Source organism: Anopheles merus, unplaced genomic scaffold (genome assembly GCF_017562075.2).
Source record: "Anopheles merus strain MAF unplaced genomic scaffold, AmerM5.1 LNR4000570, whole genome shotgun sequence".
Taxonomy (NCBI): Eukaryota; Metazoa; Arthropoda; class Insecta; order Diptera; family Culicidae; genus Anopheles; species Anopheles merus.
In genome coordinates this window covers 16,011-38,912 of record NW_024428150.1, presented here as the reverse complement: position 1 = coordinate 38,912, position 22,902 = coordinate 16,011, and the positions used below count along the sequence as shown (strand labels likewise).

Genomic DNA, 22,902 nt, shown 5'->3' with positions numbered 1-22,902 from the left:
CGAGAAGTGCCGGGTTTATTTCTCATTTCTCTCCGTACAGTTACATGCTATAATATGCTATAATCTAGTCTAATCTAATCTAATCTATAATCTAATTTTAAATCTACAATAATGGACTAACAATTCCAAAATTGCCCCACCTTCCACCGAAGGCAACCGACCGGATAGTGGATTCCGATTCCGAAGCGTGAACAGTGATTGGGAACAACGCAGATCAACGCGGAGTAAACAAATTATGAGGGAGAGCAAGCAAAAAAAAGGAACAAAACCGAAAACGAAAACAAAAGCAACAAGTAGTCAGTTTCCGCAGTTCATACGATTAAAAACAATAATAACAAGTTCGTCGTCTAATCGTAACGTACAGGCGGCCCAGGAAACGATCGCATCGCTCACGGCGGGCGACAATGCGGCCTACGAGATGGATGTCTCTTCCGGCGACAGTGTTGATGCCGTGCTGAATGAAGTGATTGGCCGGTACAAGCGACCACCGACGGGTGGTCGTTAATTCGCAGGTATTACCCGCGATAACTTCCTGCTGAAGATGCCCGAGTCCCGACTTTGATGCGGTGATCAACGTGAACCTGAAGGGTACGTGGTTGGTGCTGCAACGTTTTCGGCCGGGCCATGATCGAGCACGAGCTGGCCGGTTCGATGGTGAACGTGTCGTCGATCGTTGCCCGCACCGGCAACATCGGACAGTCGAACTATTCCCGAGCAAGGCCGGGGTGGAAGCGATGACCTAGGTGGTGGCACGCGAGTTCGGGCCGTACAACATCCGGTGAATGCGATCGTGCCCGGGTTCATCCACACGCCGATGACGGGGACGGTGCCGCAGAAGGTGAAAGATATGATCATCATGCAATGTGTCGTTGCGTCGCTTCGGAAATCCGGAAGGTATGATAAGTGTTCTATGAGCAATTGGAATTAGATTGGACTAAATTTAAAAATTTGTTTGCAGAAATTGCGGAGGTAGCAGCCTTTCTGGCATCGGAAAAGAGCAGCTACGTAAACGGCACCTCGACCAAGTGACCTTTTCGAGCAGATTGTTAGCGTTTTCGAGTTTTGCTGGAAGCTTAAAGAGCAGGCTTAAAATTGGCTTAAAGAGCAAGCGATATTGCAGAGTTTAAGCTATATTAACAGTTTGAAACGTCAGTGTGAAGCATTTTTCTGGTGCCATTTTGAGAATTGTCATCACGTTGTGCACAAGCTACCGGCCAAAACAAACATGCGTACTTTTCAATCCATATTAAACAACAAGTTTTTTATAAAACACTCTTTCACGTTGTTTTGTTATTTTCCCAGCGTTTCTCCGCTATTCTGATGCTCCTGGATAGATCGTTTATTTCTTTTTACTCAGTGTTTGGCTGTTGAACACCAAGGACGAAACTGCAAGCTTCTTGTTTGTCCGGCTTCTACCGAAGTTCTGACATAAACTTCAACGCTTCACCACAATGTTGCACTCACACACCCATGTTTTCAAGAGTTCATATGAGGCAATGGGTTAAATCGAGCTGTTCACGAGGAGTTTAAGCTAAAAATGTAGAACAGTTGTCACCTGGGGATCGAAGTCACTGGCGGATAAACGAACAGAAACGATCCATCTTCCGCCCAATAGGACGGCTCAAAAGGATGATACAGGTGTTACAGCTCAAAGCTACTTTGTACAAAACCATACTACCTCCCTCAATTGTGCGTTAATATTGAGAATGATTGAAGTGGTTTTTTCTCAATATTTTCTAACAACATTTTGCAACTCATCGTGTCATATGCATGTGATACATGTATGTAGAAAACGAAAAGAAATTAAATAAAAGATAACACTATCACCGGCTTTATCACACACTCACTTGCTCACAGGTACGGTTGCCATCCCGCAAACACTTGACAGAGATTGCGCTTGTTCATTGCGTTGAAGATTAGCATTTGCACCTGCCCATCGACTGAGATGTACTTGTTGTCCTCCTGGCCAAGCAGCTTCTCTTCCACCTGCATCAACGTACGCTCGGCCGTCACATTGATATTAGCCGCATCCATCGGCAGACCACCGACCGCTCCATCGGCCTCATCAGCGTCACCGGATGGCGAAAGGAAGGCTTGCTGTTGCCGACGGTTTGCTTTCTTGTTTGACAGCACGTTCCACGAGTAGAGCGGATCGTACAGCAGCACCTCCAGGATGGCGAGGATCACCGTCTGATTGTTCCGCAACACTTCCAGCGTTTTCTCGCACGATCTGGAAAGCAATGGGAAAGAGTGTTTGGTTTAATAGCTGCAGACTTTACCAATGAACATGTGCTTACTTGCGGAAAACACCCTCAACACCGCTTATCCCCATACCATCCACAATGTCACGCGTCAAGCGGAACGGGACGGTCTCCGGGGTGGGCAGATTTTTCCCCATCTCGAACGCTATGCCAAAATCAATATGGATCACCTCCCCTGTTAGCTTGTCGATCAGGATGTCTGCACGTGCCGATCGCCGATGCCCAGCACGTACCCGATCATCGAGCTGGCGGCCACACTTTTGATGTAGTTCTGCTGCCGCTCGAACCACACGCCGGCTTCAGGTACTGCTCGAGAAAGTAGTGCCGAAAGACGGGCCGAATTTTGTCACAGATCATTTCTTCATCGTTTTTCAGCTTCTTCGAACGTCATGCCGGCCACCGCGTTCTGAGGAAAAGAGGAGCATTTTTCAACATCGTTAATATTAAACAAAAAAAAACGCTCTCAACAGCTGTACATACATTGGAAAACTTTTTCCGCGCCGCTGTCGGTTCCAGGTCCTGCGGCCGATACTGGCATGCCCGGAAAGCAACCACGCACGATCGGCATCGTGTTGTTGCACCATTCCAGTATGCCGCTTTGCCTCGACAGCGGTACCACCTTGTACGTGCGCACGGACAGCTTCCGGTGCGCCGTTTCCTTATCGTGGCGCAGCAGTATGTTCATTATACCGAACACCTGCTGCATTACCGCATCCTGGCGCATATCATCCTTCCCCTTGAGCAGCTGCGTCCGTTTCGTACCGTTCAGGCAAAGGCAGGCAAGCTTTTTCGGCGCATTAATTCCACCGACAACGATCACCTTCGCATCCCACCGCCTGATGCCTACGATGTGTGAGCGATAGTTGCCGGTTTTTAGGACGGGCAACTCCACCGTTGGACAGTGGATGAGATCCAAGCTTTCCAGCTGCCCGAGCGGATCACGTTTCGTCATGTGTACTCCCGGAAGGAGGGACTGCTGGAGAGCGTTTTGTTGGCCAGCTCGATCAGGGCGAGATTCATTCTCTCTGTTGGTGCAACATTTGCTCGAGCGTTGGTTCTTTGCGCAGCTTTTTGTACACCTCCCGCACACCCATTAAACGGTTATCGTTGGTGGGAGTTCTTGAAATGTTTAAAATGCATTTAAATTTAACTTAATGTGTTATTCCACTATAATTAACCAGCACTTACTCGTGATCCGGTTGATCTTTATACGCATGCAGCTGCGCAAACACAAACGGAAGCGTGTGATGGGGATGGTCCAGGGCGCATCTTATCAAAGCTTTCTGCACCAGCGCACCGTCCCCACTGTCCAGCCCGACGCGCGGTGTAAGCTGCGGTAAAACGGCAATAAACTTGTACGAAGGAATGGTAAGCAGCGACTCTTCGATCAACTCCTTTGCGCTCGTATTTTCCTGATTGTTCAACCACAGCGACATGATCCTAAATATCACCATGTCGCTCACGATCGTGCTCTGTTTCGCGTACATCAGATAATAGCACAGTGCCAGATTCAAGTAGTCCCAGCGATTCTGTTCCACCCTCTTCGGCCGCTTTCTTGTCGCGCTGCAAGTTTTTCTGCATAAAGTGAAGCGAACGGCCAAGATCTTTGCGCCGCTGATCGGTGGCACGTTGCGTTTCCTCCCTCAGGCGGACCAGCTCGACCTCCATGCGGGCGAGATTCGTTTTCCGTGCCTCCCACTCCTGAGAGCGGATGAATTTGGTGAGCTGCAGGAAAGGGAGGAGCAATTTTCATTTAGTTTACCCCATTTAATATTGCAATGCTCCTCAACCTACCCGCACAAATTCACGATCCGCGTACTTCGCGACGGTGTGCTGCACGGTGAAGTTACGATCCACGTCGAAGCAACGATGGTTAGCGGGAACGTTCCCGGGCGAGGTTTTCTGTTCGCCACCCGCAGCCGTCGCCGCCGCCTGTCGCGACAGCACAAACTGGACATATTTTTCCGCTTGTTGAAAGTAGTCCGAGCATAGCGACTTGATCTCCTGCGAGTGTCCTTCGGCAAGGAACTCACCGTAAAGGCGACACGCCACTCCCTTCACCATCGGATCAGTGTACTTGGCGCTGTTCATTACTTCCCACGCCAACTCCTTCGCCAGCACCGGCTGGCCGGCACTCCAATTGAGCTGTGCATTTTCCAGCATCACCACCGACTGCACGTTGGCCGGCAGCTCCTGCTTCCCGATCAGCACCACATTCCGTACCGCACAGTCCACGAAGCCTCGCAGGCGCGATTCGTGGATCAGCAGCAGCAGCGTGCTGTACACTGCCGGCGGTACCCATTTACGTTTCGCACGAATCCCGGCCGTGCTGAAGATGGACAGCCGCTGGGAAAGGATCGTTTCCAGCAGCGTGAACTCGCTGTGCGGCAGCTCGTCCTGTTCCCTCCACCGGTTCAGCAGGTCCTGCTCGCAGTCGATCTGTCTGGAGAAGTGTACCTCACCGAAGTCTTCGATCTGCTGCAGCATCCGCAACCGGCACAGCCCGTGGTAGATGTGTTTGGTGGATTCGATGCTGGTAAGCTTGAAAAGTTCGCTAACGGCACGCTGCGCTGCCACGATCGCACTTTCCACCGCGAGTTCATCGCGCAGCTGCAAACACTTGAGCGCTTTGTAATGCGCTCGCTCGAAGGATCGCGACTGTAGGAGCAGCGCGCTCGAACCGGCAGCCGGTGCTCTCTTCGGACATTGGGACCAACACCGCCGTCCGCGTCGAATAGTACATTCCAGTCGGACAGCCGCCAGGCACACTCGTAATCAATCTGTTGCGGTGCGACATGTAACGATCTAGCCAAACCGTACAGTGAGGAGTCTTTCAGTGTTTGCAAGATGGCATTCTGTGTGCCCGCACTGTCCAGGGCGGTATCTTGCGACCACGGTGTGCTTGCATCTTGCATAACCAAGCATCTGGCGTAATTCTGCTCTAGACGGTAATATTCCATCCGTTCCTGGATTGGGTTGAGGAATGATTTAACTGCATCGTTTACGCCGATCGCCAAATGGCATGATTTCATTATGTTTTGCAGTTCCGGGTGTCGTTTGGCATCATGCTTGCCTTGCTCCTCTTCCTCCCGGTACCAGAGGTCACCATACAGGATGGCTTTAAAGTGTGCCTGACAGAATTGAGACGCTTGTGCGATTCGTAGATAGTTAACGGAAATTTTGTACTGTGGAAAGCTATTACAAACATTATTTTTTAGGAAAAGTATTAACAAAAATTTGTAAATTACACTTACCATTGATTATGTATCCGAACACACTCCACGATGGTAAGCATCAGTTGAATAGCTTTCGGGTCATTGAAAATATTGTGAACCTCATTTTGAATGGCAGCGAACTCGTTGAAAAACTCATTAATCTGCAAAAAAGGAAGATATATTCAAATGTTTCCTTATCATCCGTGGCATCTACTACTGTGCAACAAGAGCACTTACAAAGCTGCCCATGCTATCGATGATTGACTCTTCGAATTGCTTTATCGTTATCTGTACCAGCAAAGGGACAAGCTTCTCGACGAATGTCGTTTCCTGTTCGGCCAGCTTTTTAATCATCGTATTTCCCAAAAATGACAGCAACGCGGCTGACAGCTGCTGCACAAAAGCGCTGTACTCGATCCGTTCGTTGGCAAGCATTGGCCGCAACGACAAACTGCGTCCGGTGGTACGAGTGAAGAGTTTGATCTCTTCCGCAGAAGTTCCAAAAATGGTGCAGTGTTGGTAGTTTGGCTGTTAGAGATACGAATATGATCGAAGTTAAGATTTAAAATGGATTTCTATATGCAATTTTGTTTAGAATCTCACCCGCCAAAGCATGGAATGTTTTTCCGTACAGCATTTTGTAGCAAATCAGTGAGGCGTAGTTTGCAACCGGAACGTTTCTGTTCGTTATCAGCTCGTTCAATTCGCTCAGCAGCACCGCAGCACATCGTTCGATTGCTTCCTTCGAGTTGTTGATCTAAAGAGAGATAGAAATTTAAAATTTAATTGATATTGCTACTGCCCAGGGCTTTAAAGCTGTACCGTATCGTAGCAATCATTTCTGCGTCGGATTTTAACAGCATTGTTCCCAGATCGATCGGTCCTATTTCACTCAAACATCGGAGAGCTTCCATCGATCGCTTGTCGAACGGGGAGCTGCGCACAACTTCCAGCAAAGTGTAGACTAACCGATGAAGCACGCTTTCCCCATTAGCGCCCGACGATGCGCTTTGCTCGCTCAGCTCATCGCACAATAATTTTAGATCTTTCTTTTTGGTGGTGAGCTACAATAAAAAAATTAATAATTATATAACTTCCAAGTCACTCAAATACAGCAAAAGCTTACCACAATCTTCAGCGCAGCCAAATCTTCGTATCTTAAATTGGGCAACTCAATCAGCGCCGCGATTTCTTCCCTTGGCAGCACATTTTCATGACCGATCGTTTTTTGGCGCGATATAGCAAGCCGCAACTGATCGAATCGTTCGTCCTTTGGTAGATAATTCAGCTTACCGATCGCACCCGCAAACGCGGCAGAGTGTTGTAAGATCAGAAACCGTAGCAGAGTTAGCGATTTTTGAGAAATCTCCGATGCCGGATCGACATTTTCCACCTCCAGCAATGATGACACTATGAAGTGCAAATGTTCCGAGAGCAGCTCGCACGCATCGCTAGATGCGACCACGTGCTCCAGGAACCGCCCGAAGCTGTTGAGCGTGGCAAGTCGTAGGGCGGGAAAGGAGGACAACAAGTTGCACAGGAAATACACCACATCTCGCACGAGATAGGGTTTGAACGCGCGTTCCTTCTGCTGTCCGATGTACTCTTTCAGATGGTCGAGAAACACCGTGTACTGGAAGAGATGTACCATTTTCTGCTCCGGTTCATCAGCCGCCCAAAGCCAGCGTTTGACATCCGTTAGGGTGCGTTCAATTGGTGAGCTGTTTTTAAAACACAAATTGCTCAGCAGCGTGTACTTGAACGATTGCGATCCCCATACCGACTGTTTCAGGTGCTCGAGCGCCGTCGAGTAAGTGGCTTTGCTAAGCGACAGATCGGCAACGAAGCAGCTTGGCAGGTCCTGGTCCAACAGCTTGCCAGCTCAACGTGATCGTTCAATCGGTGGGTGAGATGTTGATAATTTCCGACACGTAATCTTTAAGATCTACCGTGCTTATTATAGGGGCAAGTGCTTTGTGCATCCGACTAGCTATTGCATCATACTTGGGCGCCATCCCTTCACATTTGGCGTACTTGGGCAGAAGGAACGAAACACATTTCGGCAGTATACTCTGGTAATGAAATGGAAAATTGGTCATTTATCATTTTAAATTCATTCCAACCGAAAACATACCTTCACCATTTCTGCCTGCTGTACGCCAATCGATTTGCAGAACTGTTCGAACCGTTCCGGCTGCATGCAGAGTATGACGAAGGAAATGTTTTTCTTGAACAGTTGGATAAACTCTTCGATCGTGGCGATCTTTCCCGCTAGACGGAACGGGAAATGCAGCAACCGATTCCCTTTGGTTAGCCATAGCTCGAGTACGGTGTCCAGGTTAGCTTGAAGCAGCTGGCAGAAGTCGATATCGCTGGAGGTGCGCATAAGCCGTATGGTGTTTGCCATTTTGTCTAGAAGAAGGACAAAAATATGATTATACAATAATTAAACTTTAATTGTCAGCTATTGCTGTAACAACACTTACCATCGTTTACGCTTCCCAACTGAACGAGCAGCACAAAATCGCACAACGCGCGCCGACGCAGCATGAAGCTAATGCGAAAGATGCCCAACAGCAGCTGAAGGCAGCCGCTAATCACGTTCATTCTCTCATCGTTCATGTCCATCCCACCGTCGGTCGCTAGTAGCTCCTCGAACTGAATTTGATCGTACAGTTGCAGCTGAAACTCGTAAAAGCTGCACGGAACCGAAGAAAGGTCAGGATGTGACCATTCGAGCTGCATGAAGTGCAGAATATTCCTGACCGCTTCCAGCTTGATGCGATAGCTTGGGCTGCTCAGCAACGGCACCAATCCGTTGTAGATGCTCTCGTGCGTTGGCGTACGGATGTGCTGCGGGTAAGCGCGGAGCAGATACTTCACCTGCGCCAGTATCTTCACCTGCAGCTCGGTAGAGTACGTGTGTTTGGCGCACTGTTTTACGAACGAGTACAGCACGATCGTTACGTTGCGGATCATGTCTTCGTACGGGCTCACGAAGGCGGTTAAAGCTGAAACGGATTAAACACAATTTGAGAAGAGAGTTCAGTTGATCACAGCTACAATTAACTTACCACCGTACAGATCGATAATCTGCTCCGTAATGTCAGGATTGGTGTAGTGGTTTTTGCACACATCTACCAGGTTTCTCAGTACCCATACGGCCACCACCTCATGGGAAGTTTGCGCCAGCAGTATTCGACACAGATCAAACAGATAGAACAAATCCAAACTGCTGAACACATTCAGTTCCAACCGATCCAGCAGCTCGTGAGCCTCGTTCAGGCTTGGCCCTTCGTACTGCAGATATTCCGCTACGACGTGGGGAAACATCGCTGCATTTGCTCTTCCGTGGCCAGTTTATCCGGCTGCAACACGGTCACGCACTGCGAATCCTCCCCCTCCTTCAGACTGATCTGCCCGATTGCCCATCGCATAATGAACGTGTGTTCGGTTTGCTGCAGCAGCTTCCTTACCGACGGATGGTAAGGGACACGAAAGATGGCCAACAATCGCTCGGCAAGGTTCCTGGTTTTGATGAGATTTAGCGTGGAGGCCGCATCGTTTTTCAACAGCCGCTCAAATCCACCGTTTAGTAGGTCGAACTTGAGCAGAACCTTTTTGTACAGTGGGCTCCTGGTGCACTGCTGCTCATCGTACGCGGCGTGCAGCTGCAAAATGTTGAGCATCTCCAGGTACAACTCCAAATCGTCGCAGATGCATGCCAATCCATCGGCTAGAAAATAATTCCCATCGGGCAGGATATGCTTGTCGAAGCTTACTACCTCACACAGGCGCAAAAACAGTGGTTCGTTTATGTTGTAAGAGATTCGTGCGCTGCCTTGGGGTGATTCCGCATCAATCCCTTCCTTTTTGTGCTGCTCCAACGCTAGCAATTCCTCTAAACTATGGTAGCGAAGTCTTTGCTCGAGCGTTTGCAACTGCCCGTCTCGCTCCCGGTAAAAGGTATCGTGCACTCCGGCGTGTGTGTGCCGCTCTGTCTCATCCATTGCGCAACATGTAGTCACCACGCAAAGGATCGAAATGCGTGCCAGCGTCTTTGCGCTCAGCCGCTCCTTTGCGTGTAGTATCGCTTTCGACTGTGTTTCGCGCGTCTGCGGATAGAGATAGTTGAGCAGCTTGGTCAGCACACCGTCGACACTGCCGAGACACTCGGCGTTGCCCACCGTCTCCAGGATGGACAGCACCGTGCCGACGTTAAGGTTCGTCTTCTCCACGGCATAGGTGTAAAAGGCTTCCAGCACGGTGCTGTTTAGAAAGCCGACGTTCGGATACTTTCGATGGCGAATCAATAGCTGCAGCAGGAGATTGGATTTAGCGCACGTTCTTGCGGCGGTGTTGGTGCAGGCACGGAACGCAGCGGCTATCATTTTGGCCCAAAGCTCGCCAATCGATTCACCGCTGGCCGCCGCTGTGTTCAACGATCGATGGGTTGACTTTTGTTCGAACGCGAGCAGCACGGAACAGCACTGGTAGAAAGCATCATGCTCGTGCGGCGATTGTAGGCTCGGTTGCACATTGCACAACAGTTGCAACAGTTGCGCATAGTCGTCGCTAGTAAGTGCTGCCTCATATCTGTCTAGAACCGCAGAAAGGATGTACAACCTGGAGGAAAATGTTTATTAATGATCTTTTCTACATGAAAGAGGAAGCGTGATCGTACCAACGCAAATTAAGCTGATTTGGAGCAGTACCGACCATCTCCATGATGCTTTGCAGTTTGTTAAACTGTTTGTTTCGCTTTGCGGCCGTTTCTTCGCCGCTAGATTCCTTCCAATTATCCTCGTTCCAGTACACCTTTGAAAAAGGGATGAGTAAGAAGTAGTAATTTTCCCTTTAAAAATGCAGAAAAAAAACTCAAATAATCTTACCGTATAACACAACCGGGCGGCAAAGTCAATGAAACCATCAGCAAAAGGGGCCTCATTCGAGCCAAAGAACGAACTCTGATCCCGTGCCTTCATTTCACTCGTCAGTATGTAATGATATTCGCGCAACGTTTTCCTTCGCGCTTCATCGTCCTCGACCTGCTGCAAACCGTCTCGGGTCAGTGGTTTGGCAAGGGTATGAGATTTTCCTCCCGGGTACAACATTATCAGCGACAGATGCATCAACCGGAACAGTGACACTTTCTGTTCCTTGCGCAAGTTTGCTTCCTTGTAAAGTTTCACCGTGCATGGAACGAGCGACTCCAAGAATGCAATGATCTTCGCCTTACAATCCACCGCTATCTGCACGTGGCGATCAAAGTGTGATTAGGTTTAGCTTTGAGACAGCAAAAAACCCACCTCGGAGATGGTGCTAAACGCTACTTACCGCTTCTGTTATGTACAAAGCTATGTTTATCAGATCGCATAAAACGTTACTTTTCTTCTCGTTTACCGCCTGGCGCAGGTGGACAATCAGCCGGCTCAAATAGTCCGCCAGCAGTGTTTGCATCGAGCAGTTGGCTAAAAATTTCACCACAGCCAGCGAGAGACAGTTGGCCGCCAAGTGCTTTGGTACGTGCGCTGTATCCAGCATCACTAAACAGCAGTCCAGAATTTCTGCAAAAAAAATCCCCGTTTAATACTAAATAAAGTAAATCAACCTTTTCACCCCTCTGCTTACCTTTCCAGTGCTCGTAGCTCACCGGCGTTAGGCACCACTTGGAGCACAGCACGAACTTGTTCAGCACGTGCAGAAAGCACACACCAAAACTGTCCCGCATCGCTTGATCGTTGATCGCGCGCACAAAGCACCCGATCAGCTGGCTGTGCGGTAGCTGCGGCGCATCCCGATCCATCGCCAGCTCAACGAGCTTGTGCAGCACCACGACGTAGTCGTGGTTCTTGCTCTGCACCTGGGTCGTAATGGCGTAGCTCTGCTTCTGTATGCCGTGGTAAGCCGCATCCAGCACCGCGCACCACTGCGTCTCGAACGCATCCGATGCCATGTAGTCGAGAAAATCGTCCTCCCGGTTGTTCAGGATGGTGCTCATCTTGTTGAACGCCTTCTGCCGCACGGTTACCTTCTCGGACGACATCTCCACCAGCAGCAGACAGAGGTCGCGGTCCATCACCGACATTCTGCTGCTGCTGCTGCTGCTGCTGGACGAGGAAGAGGCCATCGTGGTTCGTGGGGCGTGGTTTGTTTCAAGTTGTATCTGTAAAGAAAATTAAAAACATAATTTAGAATTTATATAAAAATAACCCTTATCTCCTTTTAACCTTCTTTCCGTAAATCCTGTTGGAACTTCTTGTTCGTACGAAAAGAAAATGCAGACTAATTTATTCTCTATTTCAATAAAGCCTACTACACTTCGTTTAAACTAGCGATGTTGCTATGATCACAACAAATCCTCCTTTAATATTGTGATATTGCACCATAATTCTACGCTAAAAAAACACAAAAACTAACGACCCATTTTGCTCGCGTTCATAAGCATCATAACAAAAGAAACCCAAAAAAAATTAGTTCGATTTATTTGTTTGTTCTTTTTCGACAATTCCATCGTGGATATCTCCTTTTTTTGTTCATTTTTCTTAGACACATTTTCTCTATCGCATGTTTCGGAATTTGCGCTTGATTGCTTTTTAATTACAGAGCTTTTACATGGATAGTTTAACTCAATTGCAGTTTTTTTATGCTGCTCAGTGTTTAAGTTTATGTTCAAGATTATAGCCTAAAATGCTCATTTACACAGCTTTCTTGGCATGTTGGCTCTCTTCACATTTTTTAACCGTTCTTATATTGGAAAGTAGGTAGAGAAATCAAAGCAATTCAAGTGAGTAGTGTAATAGGTTTTAAGTTTTCCGAAAAGTAATTGCAGTGCCATAGTACATCTAGCTAGTACATTTGAAAAGGAAAGAAGTAATCGTGTAAAGAAGTTCAGTGAGTGATAAACACCAACGGACACGTGAAAAAGAGCTATCGAAAGATTAGTCTAAAAACAAGTTCAGGTAAATGCACTCAACTATAAAATTATGTATCTATAGATTTATGTACTACTGAATGAAGAGACGAATGTGTTTTAATGTTTCGTTTGATAGTGCCGTAAGCGGGTACGGACAGTTTTTACAGTGTCTACAGCTACTCTTTCCATTTCTCATTGCACGTGAAGCTTAATTGTGTAGAGGGCGGATGGATGTGACAAAGTGGCTCAAATGCAGTTTACAGGATTTTCCAGGGGTTCTAGCCTGGTTATAGTTATGAGACACTACTTCTTGACTCTTTCTAATTGGGAAGTGAACTTCACATGACGGAAATTGGACTCTATTGCACCCTTTTTGGAAAGGTTCGTTGGAAATTCCTATTGGATATGTCCAACAAGGGTGCTATAGAGTCCAATTCCCGTTACATTTTACTTAAGAAAGAGTCAATAAAGTGTCCCACAGCTATGAGAACGCCTGGGGAAACCCCTGCCACATTGTACACATCGAGTCTGTCATCCTTGGCCAGTTAACTAACTTACACTACACTAAAGAGTTCGATTCGATCGATTTGCAATCCTATTCAAACCGCACGTGCTCTGTTTGCGCGAAACACTATGGGCGAAATTAAATATCAGCACGAGCACGACATGCGGATAACCTAATAACCTAACCGGGGAGGTAAGAGGGGGGGGCTTTATATGTCGTGCCCAAACTTAAATGACTATATAACACGGTTTGCAAAAGCAATATCTAACGATACCATTCGGTTCACAGGGGTTTATATGGAGAGGAGCATGGAATATATTCATTTCGGCGTGTGACAGAGTATACGCAATTCAGTTTACGCTACCCTTTTACACACACACGTGTGTTTTACATACGCAAAGCCTAATAAATAAGGAACATTAAATGATCATCGACAACTCAGTATCAGTTCTTCCCTTGCCACACTTTACAAGTGTGAGGTTGTGTGTGTGTGGGTGTGTGTTAGGCTAAAAACTAGTCTTCTCTAGATTTTCACATTAAAATGTATATGGTAATATCGCAATATTTCGCTTATTGAAAAGCAGATTGAGAGCAATTAAATTAAATTTAAAAAAACCGAAGCTTAGTATCGACATTAACGGGATTTGTTGGTTAAATCATCTTACGTGACTATCATTAAATTACCAATTCGGATTAATTATCAATGCGTTGCCAATCTTGGCGCCCGCTTCTGACAAACACGCCACACCGCTGCCGCTGCCGGTGCTGCTGGTTCGCTTGCGCATTTTCTTTTCGCGCAGCGCTTTCATCGCTTCGATCGCAACGGGATTGCCGAGATCTTCCAGCTTGAGCACCAACTTGTACAGCGTCTCGATAAGCAGCAGCACATGGCGAGCTTTGCGCTGGATAGCGGCGGGCGGCGGTTCAAGTGCCGGCACGCCATTTCCGTTCAGCTGGTTGCTGCCCATCACGTCGGCGTCGATGAGCTTTCGCGGCGCTATCACACTACCGCACTGCAGCTTGCCGAGCGAATTTTGAAATTGGAGCGGGGTATACGCTCGACCACCACCCGTCGGCGCTGAGCCATCCTTTCCCTCGCTACCGCCGTTCGGGTTGGAGCGGGATTCGGAACTGCGACGTTCGCGGTTCGTGCCGAGCAGCCCGCTCTTGCCGTTCTTCGACAGCAGCGACAGTAACAGCAGCTGGGCATGCTCCTCCGGCTGGGTGAACGGATGGTTGAGCTGATTTTCGCGATAGATCCTATTATCGCCCTCGCCCTTCGCCGCTGCCAGCCGCTGCTTGTACACGGTGAAATAGTAATCGTTAAAGTAGGGTGCGTCCGAGTTGAGCTGCGTCAGCTTTATCCCGATTAGCCACTGCTTGTTGCGATTGCTCATCATGTTTGCGTACTCATCGCGCTCCTCTGGCTGCCCGCCGCCTGCAGTGCTCGATGGCATTCCATTGCCTACTCGGGATCGTTGCTGCTGCTGCTGCTGGAAATGGTGCTGCTGCTTCATAAAACCCGCCCTTGGCAGGGCTACTAGCGGGGCTGCTTTGTTCACGCCATTGCCGCAAACGCTGAGCGTGCTGGCCGCAGCGAGCTGTCGGTTGAACGCGAGCAGCGGATGGTTTTGTTGAATTTCCTGCACCAGCCGCTGGTTGAACTGGTTCGTCGGCAGGGGCGTCGGGCTGCGCTGCATCAAAAATGGCGGCGGCCCACCCGGCGCTGGTCCCGGATGGCGAGGAGGTAGCGGCGGTGGCGGACCCATCTGTACCGGGCCGGGGCCACCCAGAAACCCTTGCAGCGGGGAACCGTACGAGCAGCGCTGCGGGAATGCCGGATGCATCGCCAGGTTGTTGATCGGGGTCGAGTACGGTCGGGCGGCTAGCATGTTGTACGGCAGCAAACCAAGCGGAAGACGGTTCGCGTTGTTCAGCATCCTGCGACGGTCCGGGCGGGAACAGGGCAGCGGGGCCGGCGTTTCGGGCGCCCAGCAGCGAAAGCGGCGGGGTGAGCAGCGCCGGTGGTACCCGTAACGGTGGTGCTGCTACTGGCGAGGAGATCATCGGGATCGGCGGCTGCATACTCTTTACCTCCTTGGCGGGTGTGAAATGATCGCGAGCTTTCACTGGTGGTGGTGGTTGGGCCGGGACCGGTGCCGGTGTGCGGAATGGTTGCAGTGTCTGCTGCTGCTGCTGCTGGTGAAATTGGTTGTGATGGTAATGGAGTTGGTGTTGTTGTTGTTGCTGCTGCTGCTGCTGTGACATTTGCTTTTGCAGCATACTTTGATGCTGATTTTGCTGATGCTGATGCTGGATGATGGTTCGTTCAATGTCCTCCACTGACAGCATCTTCATGGGTGGAAACAAGCCCGGTGGCAGTGAGGGAGGCGGTTTTGGCGGCAGGCCACCTCCCCCGATCGGATGCGCCGGTTCCGGTGGTCGAAAGGCGCTCTGCTGTGGTGGCAGGGCAGAAAATGGCGTACCGCTGGGCCTATAATCGCTGTACGGTGGCTGCACCGGAGCCGGAACCTTCGCCGGGCTACCCCAGATGCTCGGATCCAGCCATAGCTTGTTCGCGAACTCATCGCCAATGCTTTGGGCCACCACACTGCTACGGCCGCTCTCGCTGTTGTTGTTGTCGCTGCTGCCCCCGTCGTCCTCATCCTCCCCAAGGAAGGAACCGGTTCGCCCCCCATTCCTGCAACTTTCCAGCCGCACGAGATGCTCGTGGATGTCCTTCCAGTCGCCCTTGTCCGCCGCACCGAACGTTTCGTCATTCAGGGCGTCATACTCCTCCTCGTCCGAGATGTCTTCTTTGCATCGGCGCCGCTGCAGCGGCGAATGCAGTTCGGCGGTGCGCCGCGGTGCTGCCTGGAAGAATCGGCGAGCTTCCTCCTCCTCCTACTCCTCGTCGTTCTCACCCGGCAGACTGGTATCGAAGCCGAAAAAGGAATCCATCACTGGGCTTTAGCACTGCATCCGTACGAACGGTTAAGGCGTACAACACAAATCACAGTTTTCCATCCAGCACCACCACCACACCACACAGCAAAACTGGTTCGGGCATTCGGTTTTGGGGTCGAATGTCGATGACTTATGCATGCAAGCACGTGTTGGCGGTTTAAAATAATCAGATGATCTTCACTTCATCTACAAATACCGGGTGACTAAGCGCTCTGTAATGGGATGGGATCCGAAGCCCTCCGAGGGATAACATAGGCTCTCCCATCCAACTCCTATTCCGACACGTCCTCGTCGTGCAGAGTGGTAACATGTGCCTTCATATATCCTAGCTTGGGTACACGGGCTAGATCCAACCCCTTGGGCGGATGGTGGCATATGGCGAACCAGGAGGGGGGTGGGTATCCCGGGAAACTGGGTGCCTGAACGTCGGGGGGGCAACCCGACGCTAAATAAAACGGCCACGTGGGCGCAGGGCCAGTCACCCAGTCCCATGGAACAACTGACTACAGAAAGCATCAGAAGGATACGAAACGGACTTAACGATACCGACCCAACGCAATGCCCCCGGACAACGATTAAAATGGGCTCATGGAACGTACGCACTCTTAGCAAAGCCGGAGCCTTGAAACAACTTGATGACGCCCTAGCCACATTGAGCATGGACCTCGTAGCTCTACAAGAGATTCGGTGGCTAGGGAACGGTGTGCACAACAGGCGTGGTAAGCAATGCTACGATATTTACTACAGCTGCCACGACCGCCACCACGTGCTCGGAACGGGTTTCGCCGTAGGTCCCCGGCTGAAATCCGTAATCATAGATTTCAAGGCTATAAACGATAGGCTATGCACCCTGCGCATGCGAGGCAAATTTTTTAATATAAGCCTCATAAACGTTCACGCCCCTACCGAAGATAAAGAGGAAGAGGAGAAGGACCTTTTTTACGGCCGCCTCGCTAGAACTATAGATGCGTGCCCCAGGCATGACCTCAAAATCATCCTGGGGGACTTCAACGCAAAAGTCGGTAGGGAGCCAATGTACCGCCAATACACTGGCTGTCACAGTCTGCATGAGCACAGTAACGATAATGGTAGTAGATTGGTCCAGTTCGCCGCAGCGAACAATCTGGTTGTAGGAAGTACCAAATTTGCGCGGAGGGACATCCACAAAATGACGTGGGCGCACCCGGATGGCGAATCCTTCAACCAGATCGACCACGTGTTAATAAGCCGCCGACGACAGTCGAGCCTGTTAAACGTCAGAACTTATCGAGGAGCCAATATCGATTCCGATCACTACTTGGTTGGCTTAGTGATACGTTGTAGAATCGCCCGCCCCCGCACCAATGGGGGCGGAGAAAACACGCAGCCTCGGCTCAACACGGACTCTCTAAGGGACATTACTGTCCAACAGGAATTCAAAGCCGCTTTAGACGAGTCTCTACTACCAGAAAACAGATATGAAACTACGAGCGAGAGGTGGAACGCTCTAAAAACAAAAATAATAAACTGTGCAAGAAATATACTCCCACCACGTCGTGGCAACACCAAATCTGGCTGGTTCGACGATGAATGCAGACAAGTGACCGAACGTAAGAATACTGCATACCGAGCAATGCAGCAACGGCATAGAACGCGGGCATGCGCAGAGGAATATTCACGGCTCAGACGCGAAGAGAAACGAGTTCACCGCTCTAAGAAGCATGCTTTGGAAGAGCAAAACATGCGGGAACTCGAGCAAACCAGAGAGGCGTACGGACCGACACGAAAGTTTTACCAAGCGATAGCAGGTCACCGAAACAACGTGGTACCTAAGGTAACCTGCTGTCGCAACAAGGATGGAGATCTGGTTAGTAACCAGCCAGAGGTCCTCTCGCGGTGGGCTCAGTACTTTGATGAATTACTCAACGACCAGTTAAACGAACAGCTAGAAGCGCCACTAGCAGATAGTGTCATGCTACTGCCACCTAGCATAGAAGAAACACGAAAGGCTATCCGTCGGCTGAAAAATAACAAGGCACCCGGAACCGACGGAATTGCAGCTGAACTGGTCAAGAATGGAGGTGCACGACTAGAAAACGAGATTCATCAAATTGTTACTGAGGTGTGGGATAGCGAATCGATGCCTTGTGATTGGAATCTCGGCATCATCTACCCCGTATACAAGAAGGGAGACAGGTTGGACTGCAACAACTACAGGGGTATTACGGTGTTGAATACCGCCTATAAAATATTCTCCCTGATCCTTCAGGATCGCCTTGTCCCGCACGTCGAAGAGATAGTAGGAAACTATCAAAGAGGATTCCGAAACGGAAAATCAACCACTGATCAGATCTTCACCATGCGGCAGATCTTGGAGAAGATGGCTGAATACAAAAACGACACATACCATCTCTTCATAGACTTCAAAGCCGCATACGATAGCATAGCCAGGGTAAAACTGTACGACGCTATGAGCTCATTTGGAATCCCGGCCAAACTGATAAGGCTAGTTAGAATGACTATGACCAACGTCACATGCCAGGTGAGGGTGGATGGAAAACTCTCAGGACCTTTTGCTACCACCAAAGGTCTGCGCCAGGGGGACGGGCTTGCCTGTCTCCTATTCAACTTGGCGCTAGAGAGGGCCATCCGCGACTCGAGGGTGGAGACTACGGGAACCATCTTCTATAAGTCAACCCAGATCCTGGCATACGCTGATGATATAGACATCATTGGTCTGCGGCTCTCCTATGTAGCAGAAGCCTACCAAGGGATTGAGCAGGCGGCAGAGAGCCTCGGATTGCAGATAAACGAGGCAAAGACCAAACTGATGGTGGCAACATCAGCGGACCTACCAATAAATAATCCGAATCTACGTAGGTGTGACGTACAGATAGGTGAACGCACTTTTGAAGTCGTCCCACAATTCACCTATCTTGGGTCAAAGGTCAGCAACAACAACAGCATGGAAGCTGAGTTGCGCGCAAGGATGCTGGCTGCCAACCGGTCATTCTACAGCCTGAAAAAGCAGTTTACCTCAAAGAACCTGTCGCGACGGACGAAGCTGGGACTATATAGTACCTATATAGTACCAGTACTCACATACGCCTCTGAGACATGGACACTGTCCAAATCTGACGAAACCCTCTTAGCCGCGTTCGAGAGGAAGATGCTCAGAAGGATACTTGGCCCCGTATGTGTGGAAGGACAATGGAGGAGCCGCTATAATGACGAGCTATACGAGATGTACGGCGACCTCACTGTCGTACAGCGTATAAAGCTCGCCAGGCTCCGGTGGGCTGGCCATGTTATACGCATGGAAACGGACGACCCAGCCCGTAAAGTCTTTTTAGGCCGTCCACAAGGACAGAGGAGGCGTGGTAGGCCCAAATTGAGGTGGCAAGATGGCGTGGAGGCGTCCGCCATTAAGGCCGGGATAACGGACTGGCAGACGAAGGCGCGAGACCGTGAGCGGTTTCGGACACTCCTGAGGCAGGCCAAGACCGCAAAGCGGTTGTAGTGCCGGATAAGTAAAGTAAAGTAAGCGCGTAAAAAAAACAAAACTGCACACATAACGTAAGCGGCATACTTACACACACTCTTCGGTGACCCGGTCAGATTGTGCGGTATGGTGTACATCGCAAACTTGGGCAGCTGACGGGTCAGTTCAAACACGTGAAACTGCACACTGCTCGGGTAGCCGACGAACGCTTTGATGTGAATGTCCTGCGCATTGTCCTTGAGCGTCTTGAGCGGTATCAGTATGCGCGAAACGTCCTTCGTCAGGTGCGCGATCAGCGTTTCCTCCTTGAACAGCTGATCAGCAAAGATCAACACGACACGAATCGTGGTCGAGTTGTTGGTCGACACGGTGATGTCGATGTTCATATCGTTGCTATCGTAGCTGGTGGAAATGCCGATCTGTAGCCGCGTGTTGGACGGTATGATGCCGACGTTGTCCGGCACACTCTGCACCAGATTGCTTTCGCTCGTGTTGCTCAGGATTTCCTTGTTGTACTTGATGTTGTTTTCGTAGTGCTTCAGCTCGAGCAGCAGTTTCTGTTTCTGAGTCAGCAGAGCGTTCATTTCCTCATCGGCAACGTTGTGCAACGTTAGCATGTTGACGCTTGGCGTCGTATATCCCCTTACTGGCAGAAAAGCAAAAAGAGAGAGAGAGAGAGAAAACAGGGCATGAAGCACGTGTCTCATCGTGTGATCTCATCGATCCACACGCCCGATCCCCGTGGCCTTACTTTCTCCATCCGCCGTCACGACGACAAGATCCAGCAGCCCGATCCCCCGATAGTCGTTGCAAGCGATCCCGCACACGAAATCGTTCATCTTCATCCGGAACCAAACGTCCCCGGTGCGGGGTTCACGTACATCGATCTTTCCACTCTTCCAGCCGACGATCATTTGCTTCGCCTCGCATCCCAGAATGTCGTACGTGGCCATCGCTGTGGCGCGGGCCTTCGACTTGATGCGCCACATTCGCACGTTCTCCTCGAACACACCGATCGTGCCGTTCTTGACGCTGTACATAAACTGGCCGGTGCGCAGGGCGACCAGATTCTGTATCTCGTTGCCCTCGGTAAACTCGTGCAGCAGCGCTTCCTTATTGTAGATCCGTATGCATCCATCATCCGTGCCGGTGATGAGCTGTAATTTGGGTAATTCGAATTCGAAAGGTTTGACAGTCGTTTGATGGGGCGTTTTTTTCTTCTGTTTGATTTAAATGTCTTCAATTCTAGTAATACATCAACTTCAAAGCTTGGTGCTTGCCTGCGTGTGTGAGAATGTGTGTGTCAGTGATAATGTCTTACCTCATTTTGACCGTCCTTATCGATATCGATTAGCAGCAGTGAAACCACGCTGCCAGACGTTATCAGCCACAGCACTTCGGTGCCCTCCTGATTGTAGCCTCGGACGACCGCTGCAAACATAAATAGAATTATTTGCTTTGCTGTATTTTGGACTCTTTTGACCAGCACACCCGTAACCACTTGACCGGTAGTTTTGTTTGTGATTGCGTAAAAAAGCATACCTAGGCAGCCCTGTTGCGATTAATAATGATATTCTAGTGTAAAATAAATGTTTCGATCGACTTTATATTGAATAGATTACTTAAAATACATACTTTTTTAACAACGAGAATACGTAAATTACAGCATTACTGCCGGTTAGAATGATTATTAAAGAACATAAATTAACTTTAAAAATATTATTTTTAGAAACTTCTATGCCTTAATATAATTCTCAAATGAGCAGTCCTTCCTGGTCGATCTTCATGAATAATATACATAAATTCCTAAAATCATCTTTACAATTCTTCCTTTTTCACCACAAACCACGGGCAGAGACGATCACAAGGGAGACGATCTGCATCTCGCTACGTAGTATCTATTGCCATTGCCGGGTTTATCTCAATTAAACCAGTTTTTTTTAAGTGACCAAAATTGATTATTTTTCCATTTCTACAATTATTGTCACAGCGAGAGTCCATGTTAGGAGAATATTAATAAAAATAAACACACCGACGCCTACAAGGCAGGACGTGGTTCAAATCTTATTCACAAACAGCATACTGTCATGACTGACCGACTATACCCTGGTGTGGAGTTAAGCATGTTGTGAGTTGTATTAGATAACCATGTTATTGATATTAGAAACCATAGCTTTTATAATAATTTTAATCGTATCAATTGTTCATACATGTAAAGGAGCAATTAAATTATTTCACTAATACACAATATATGTTATTTGAATATTTCGTAGACTGTTAAAATATACATTGAAATGCAAAACATTGCCCCATATACGTACCATTGCCGCCAACGATCAGCGTATTGCCCGGTTGGTTTGCGTAGCCACCGATCACGGCAGACCGTACGCCCTCGTGGAAATCTCTCTGAAACATGTTACAATTTTCATCCACATGGTACGCTGAAAACAGACAGACAGAAAGCAAAACGATGCAACCCACACGGTTGCAATCCAGCAGTTGAAGTTACTTTCTATAAAACGGTCGCTGCACTCGACACGGCCACCTACCTAGCACATGCGAAGGACTTCCAATCACCAGCACGTCGCGTTCGTCGTCCTTCTTCAGCCGCCCGGCCACGATCGCCCGTATCGGAAAGTTCATGTTAAGCAGTGCGATGTCATTTTTGATTTCCGAAATCGAGAGCTTCGAGTTTTGCAGCCCGTAGCGTTTGTGGGGCGTGTGGATTAGAATCTGTCCGGACGGGGTGGAAGAGGTGGATGAGAGGGTTGAGAAAGTCATGCACAATCAGCAGAGCGGAAATCGATCACACTCAAGATCGTTTCGATTCGTGATGATGGTAGTGTGAACGAAGCGCGTGCAGCAATCGAGCGCAACTCTCCGGTTTTGGTACACAGACGGTGAACTAGTTTTCACGAGTCTCCTTTTGGCCGAGGGTCACACTACCATCACACACATAGCATAGGGTGCGCAAAGGCAAGCTCCTACCTTGTCCGCCGTTGTGACCATGGTCAAACAGGAATGGATCCCGTCGTACTTCCCGCAGGTCACCAGCTTGTCGAACACTTTGTAGTTGAGGGAGAACGAAAATACGGGTTTGGTGGATATGTCCATTGCGATGGGATTTGGCAAACCACAAAGAAAAAACTTCCACTGCACCAGCAGTCAAGACGTTTGTGATTGTTTTTTATCGGGCAGGAAGTTTTCGCTACGATTTGTTTGTACATTGATTCGCGCCATGGAAACCGTCCGCCTTGACGGTGATGGAGTCGCTCATGCGCACTCTAGCGTGTTGACATACCTGTTGATAATGGATTCCGATGATCTGGTGCTTTTGGAAGCAACAGGTGATATTGCTGGTGATTTGAATGTGATGTGTTTTATTTAAGAGATGACATTATGATTTTTTAAGGAAATGATGCATCATTGATCGAAGCGAGTAAACTCTTCTGAGCAGGTTACACATTTACAAATGAAATTGGTGACGGTGTGAATTGGTTTTAGAGTATAACAAAGTAAACTTACAAAAATTCTCTCAAAAAAAATCAATTTTACTA

At 49.0% G+C, this 22,902-nt stretch overlaps 5 protein-coding genes and 1 pseudogene across 7 annotated transcripts; 1 reads left to right on the top strand and 5 right to left on the bottom strand.

The window, feature by feature from the left end:
• Window positions 1–217: 217 nt before the first annotated feature.
• On the top strand, window positions 218–1,029 carry LOC121602689 (annotated as a pseudogene).
• A 779-nt stretch (window positions 1,030–1,808) lies between these two features.
• LOC121602683 (serine-protein kinase ATM-like) lies at window positions 1,809–2,451 on the bottom strand. Its single transcript, XM_041931455.1, has 2 exons — window positions 2,298–2,451; window positions 1,809–2,230 (listed from the first exon to the last, which is right to left on the bottom strand). Exons 1-2 carry the CDS (start codon window positions 2,396–2,398, stop codon window positions 1,852–1,854), a joined length of 480 nt encoding a protein of 159 aa, XP_041787389.1. The 5' UTR covers window positions 2,399–2,451; the 3' UTR covers window positions 1,809–1,851.
• Window positions 2,452–3,213, bottom strand: LOC121602688 (serine/threonine-protein kinase ATM-like). Its single transcript, XM_041931462.1, has 2 exons — window positions 2,742–3,213; window positions 2,452–2,567 (listed from the first exon to the last, which is right to left on the bottom strand). Exons 1-2 carry the CDS (start codon window positions 3,211–3,213, stop codon window positions 2,452–2,454), a joined length of 588 nt encoding a protein of 195 aa, XP_041787396.1.
• A 64-nt stretch (window positions 3,214–3,277) lies between these two features.
• LOC121602687 (serine/threonine-protein kinase ATM-like) lies at window positions 3,278–5,967 on the bottom strand. Its single transcript, XM_041931460.1, has 7 exons — window positions 5,714–5,967; window positions 5,516–5,637; window positions 4,967–5,456; window positions 4,056–4,919; window positions 3,874–3,986; window positions 3,450–3,824; window positions 3,278–3,380 (listed from the first exon to the last, which is right to left on the bottom strand). Exons 1-7 carry the CDS (start codon window positions 5,909–5,911, stop codon window positions 3,278–3,280), a joined length of 2,265 nt encoding a protein of 754 aa, XP_041787394.1. The 5' UTR covers window positions 5,912–5,967.
• A 291-nt stretch (window positions 5,968–6,258) lies between these two features.
• LOC121602686 (serine-protein kinase ATM-like) lies at window positions 6,259–7,344 on the bottom strand. The gene is made up of 2 exons (XM_041931459.1): window positions 6,603–7,344; window positions 6,259–6,540 (listed from the first exon to the last, which is right to left on the bottom strand). The coding sequence occupies exons 1-2, from the start codon at window positions 7,125–7,127 to the stop codon at window positions 6,259–6,261; spliced, it is 807 nt and encodes a 268-aa protein (XP_041787393.1). The 5' UTR covers window positions 7,128–7,344.
• Window positions 7,345–11,557: 4,213 nt separating this feature from the next.
• LOC121602684 (Bardet-Biedl syndrome 2 protein homolog) lies at window positions 11,558–22,634 on the bottom strand. Of its 3 annotated transcripts, none has more exons than XM_041931457.1 (7): window positions 22,334–22,634; window positions 21,895–22,078; window positions 21,667–21,786; window positions 20,667–20,776; window positions 20,097–20,502; window positions 19,437–19,991; window positions 11,558–11,642 (listed from the first exon to the last, which is right to left on the bottom strand). In XM_041931457.1, the coding sequence occupies exons 1-7, from the start codon at window positions 22,457–22,459 to the stop codon at window positions 11,632–11,634; spliced, it is 1,512 nt and encodes a 503-aa protein (XP_041787391.1). In that variant the 5' UTR covers window positions 22,460–22,634; the 3' UTR covers window positions 11,558–11,631. The 3 variants fall into 3 exon arrangements, with proteins under 3 accessions (XP_041787391.1, XP_041787392.1, XP_041787390.1); XM_041931456.1 differs by lacking the exon at window positions 11,558–11,642 and adding an exon at window positions 15,153–16,050; XM_041931458.1 differs by lacking the exons at window positions 19,437–19,991; window positions 20,097–20,502; window positions 20,667–20,776; ... (1 more) ...; window positions 21,895–22,078; window positions 22,334–22,634 and adding an exon at window positions 13,582–14,933 and having other exon boundaries at window positions 11,620–11,642.
• Between the last annotated feature and the right edge of the window lie 268 nt (window positions 22,635–22,902).

Excerpts from the sequence above, each read along its gene's own strand:
- LOC121602683 (XM_041931455.1), bottom strand. The coding sequence starts at position 2,398 with ATGGGGAAAAATCTGCCCACCCCGGAGACCGTCCCGTTCCGCTTGACG. Across the intron at positions 2,231-2,297 it reads GTTGAGGGTGTTTTCCGCAA|ATCGTGCGAGAAAACGCTGG; the intron begins GTAAGCACATGT and ends ATTGCTTTCCAG.
- LOC121602688 (XM_041931462.1), bottom strand. The coding sequence starts at position 3,213 with ATGACGAAACGTGATCCGCTCGGGCAGCTGGAAAGCTTGGATCTCATC. Across the intron at positions 2,568-2,741 it reads CGCGGAAAAAGTTTTCCAAT|TACCTGAAGCCGGCGTGTGG; the intron begins GTATGTACAGCT and ends TTTCTCGAGCAG.
- LOC121602687 (XM_041931460.1), bottom strand. The coding sequence starts at position 5,911 with ATGCTTGCCAACGAACGGATCGAGTACAGCGCTTTTGTGCAGCAGCTG. Across the intron at positions 5,638-5,713 it reads TCGATAGCATGGGCAGCTTT|ATTAATGAGTTTTTCAACGA; the intron begins GTAAGTGCTCTT and ends CCTTTTTTGCAG. Across the intron at positions 3,825-3,873 it reads CAACGTGCCACCGATCAGCG|CGCGACAAGAAAGCGGCCGA; the intron begins GCGCAAAGATCT and ends AAAAACTTGCAG.
- LOC121602686 (XM_041931459.1), bottom strand. The coding sequence starts at position 7,127 with ATGGTACATCTCTTCCAGTACACGGTGTTTCTCGACCATCTGAAAGAG. Across the intron at positions 6,541-6,602 it reads TGGCTGCGCTGAAGATTGTG|CTCACCACCAAAAAGAAAGA; the intron begins GTAAGCTTTTGC and ends TTTTTATTGTAG.
- LOC121602684 (XM_041931456.1), bottom strand. The coding sequence starts at position 22,459 with ATGGACATATCCACCAAACCCGTATTTTCGTTCTCCCTCAACTACAAA. Across the intron at positions 20,777-21,666 it reads GCTGATCGTTGGCGGCAATG|CGGTCGTCCGAGGCTACAAT; the intron begins GTACGTATATGG and ends TTATGTTTGCAG. Across the intron at positions 20,503-20,666 it reads ATAAGGACGGTCAAAATGAG|CTCATCACCGGCACGGATGA; the intron begins GTAAGACATTAT and ends CCCAAATTACAG.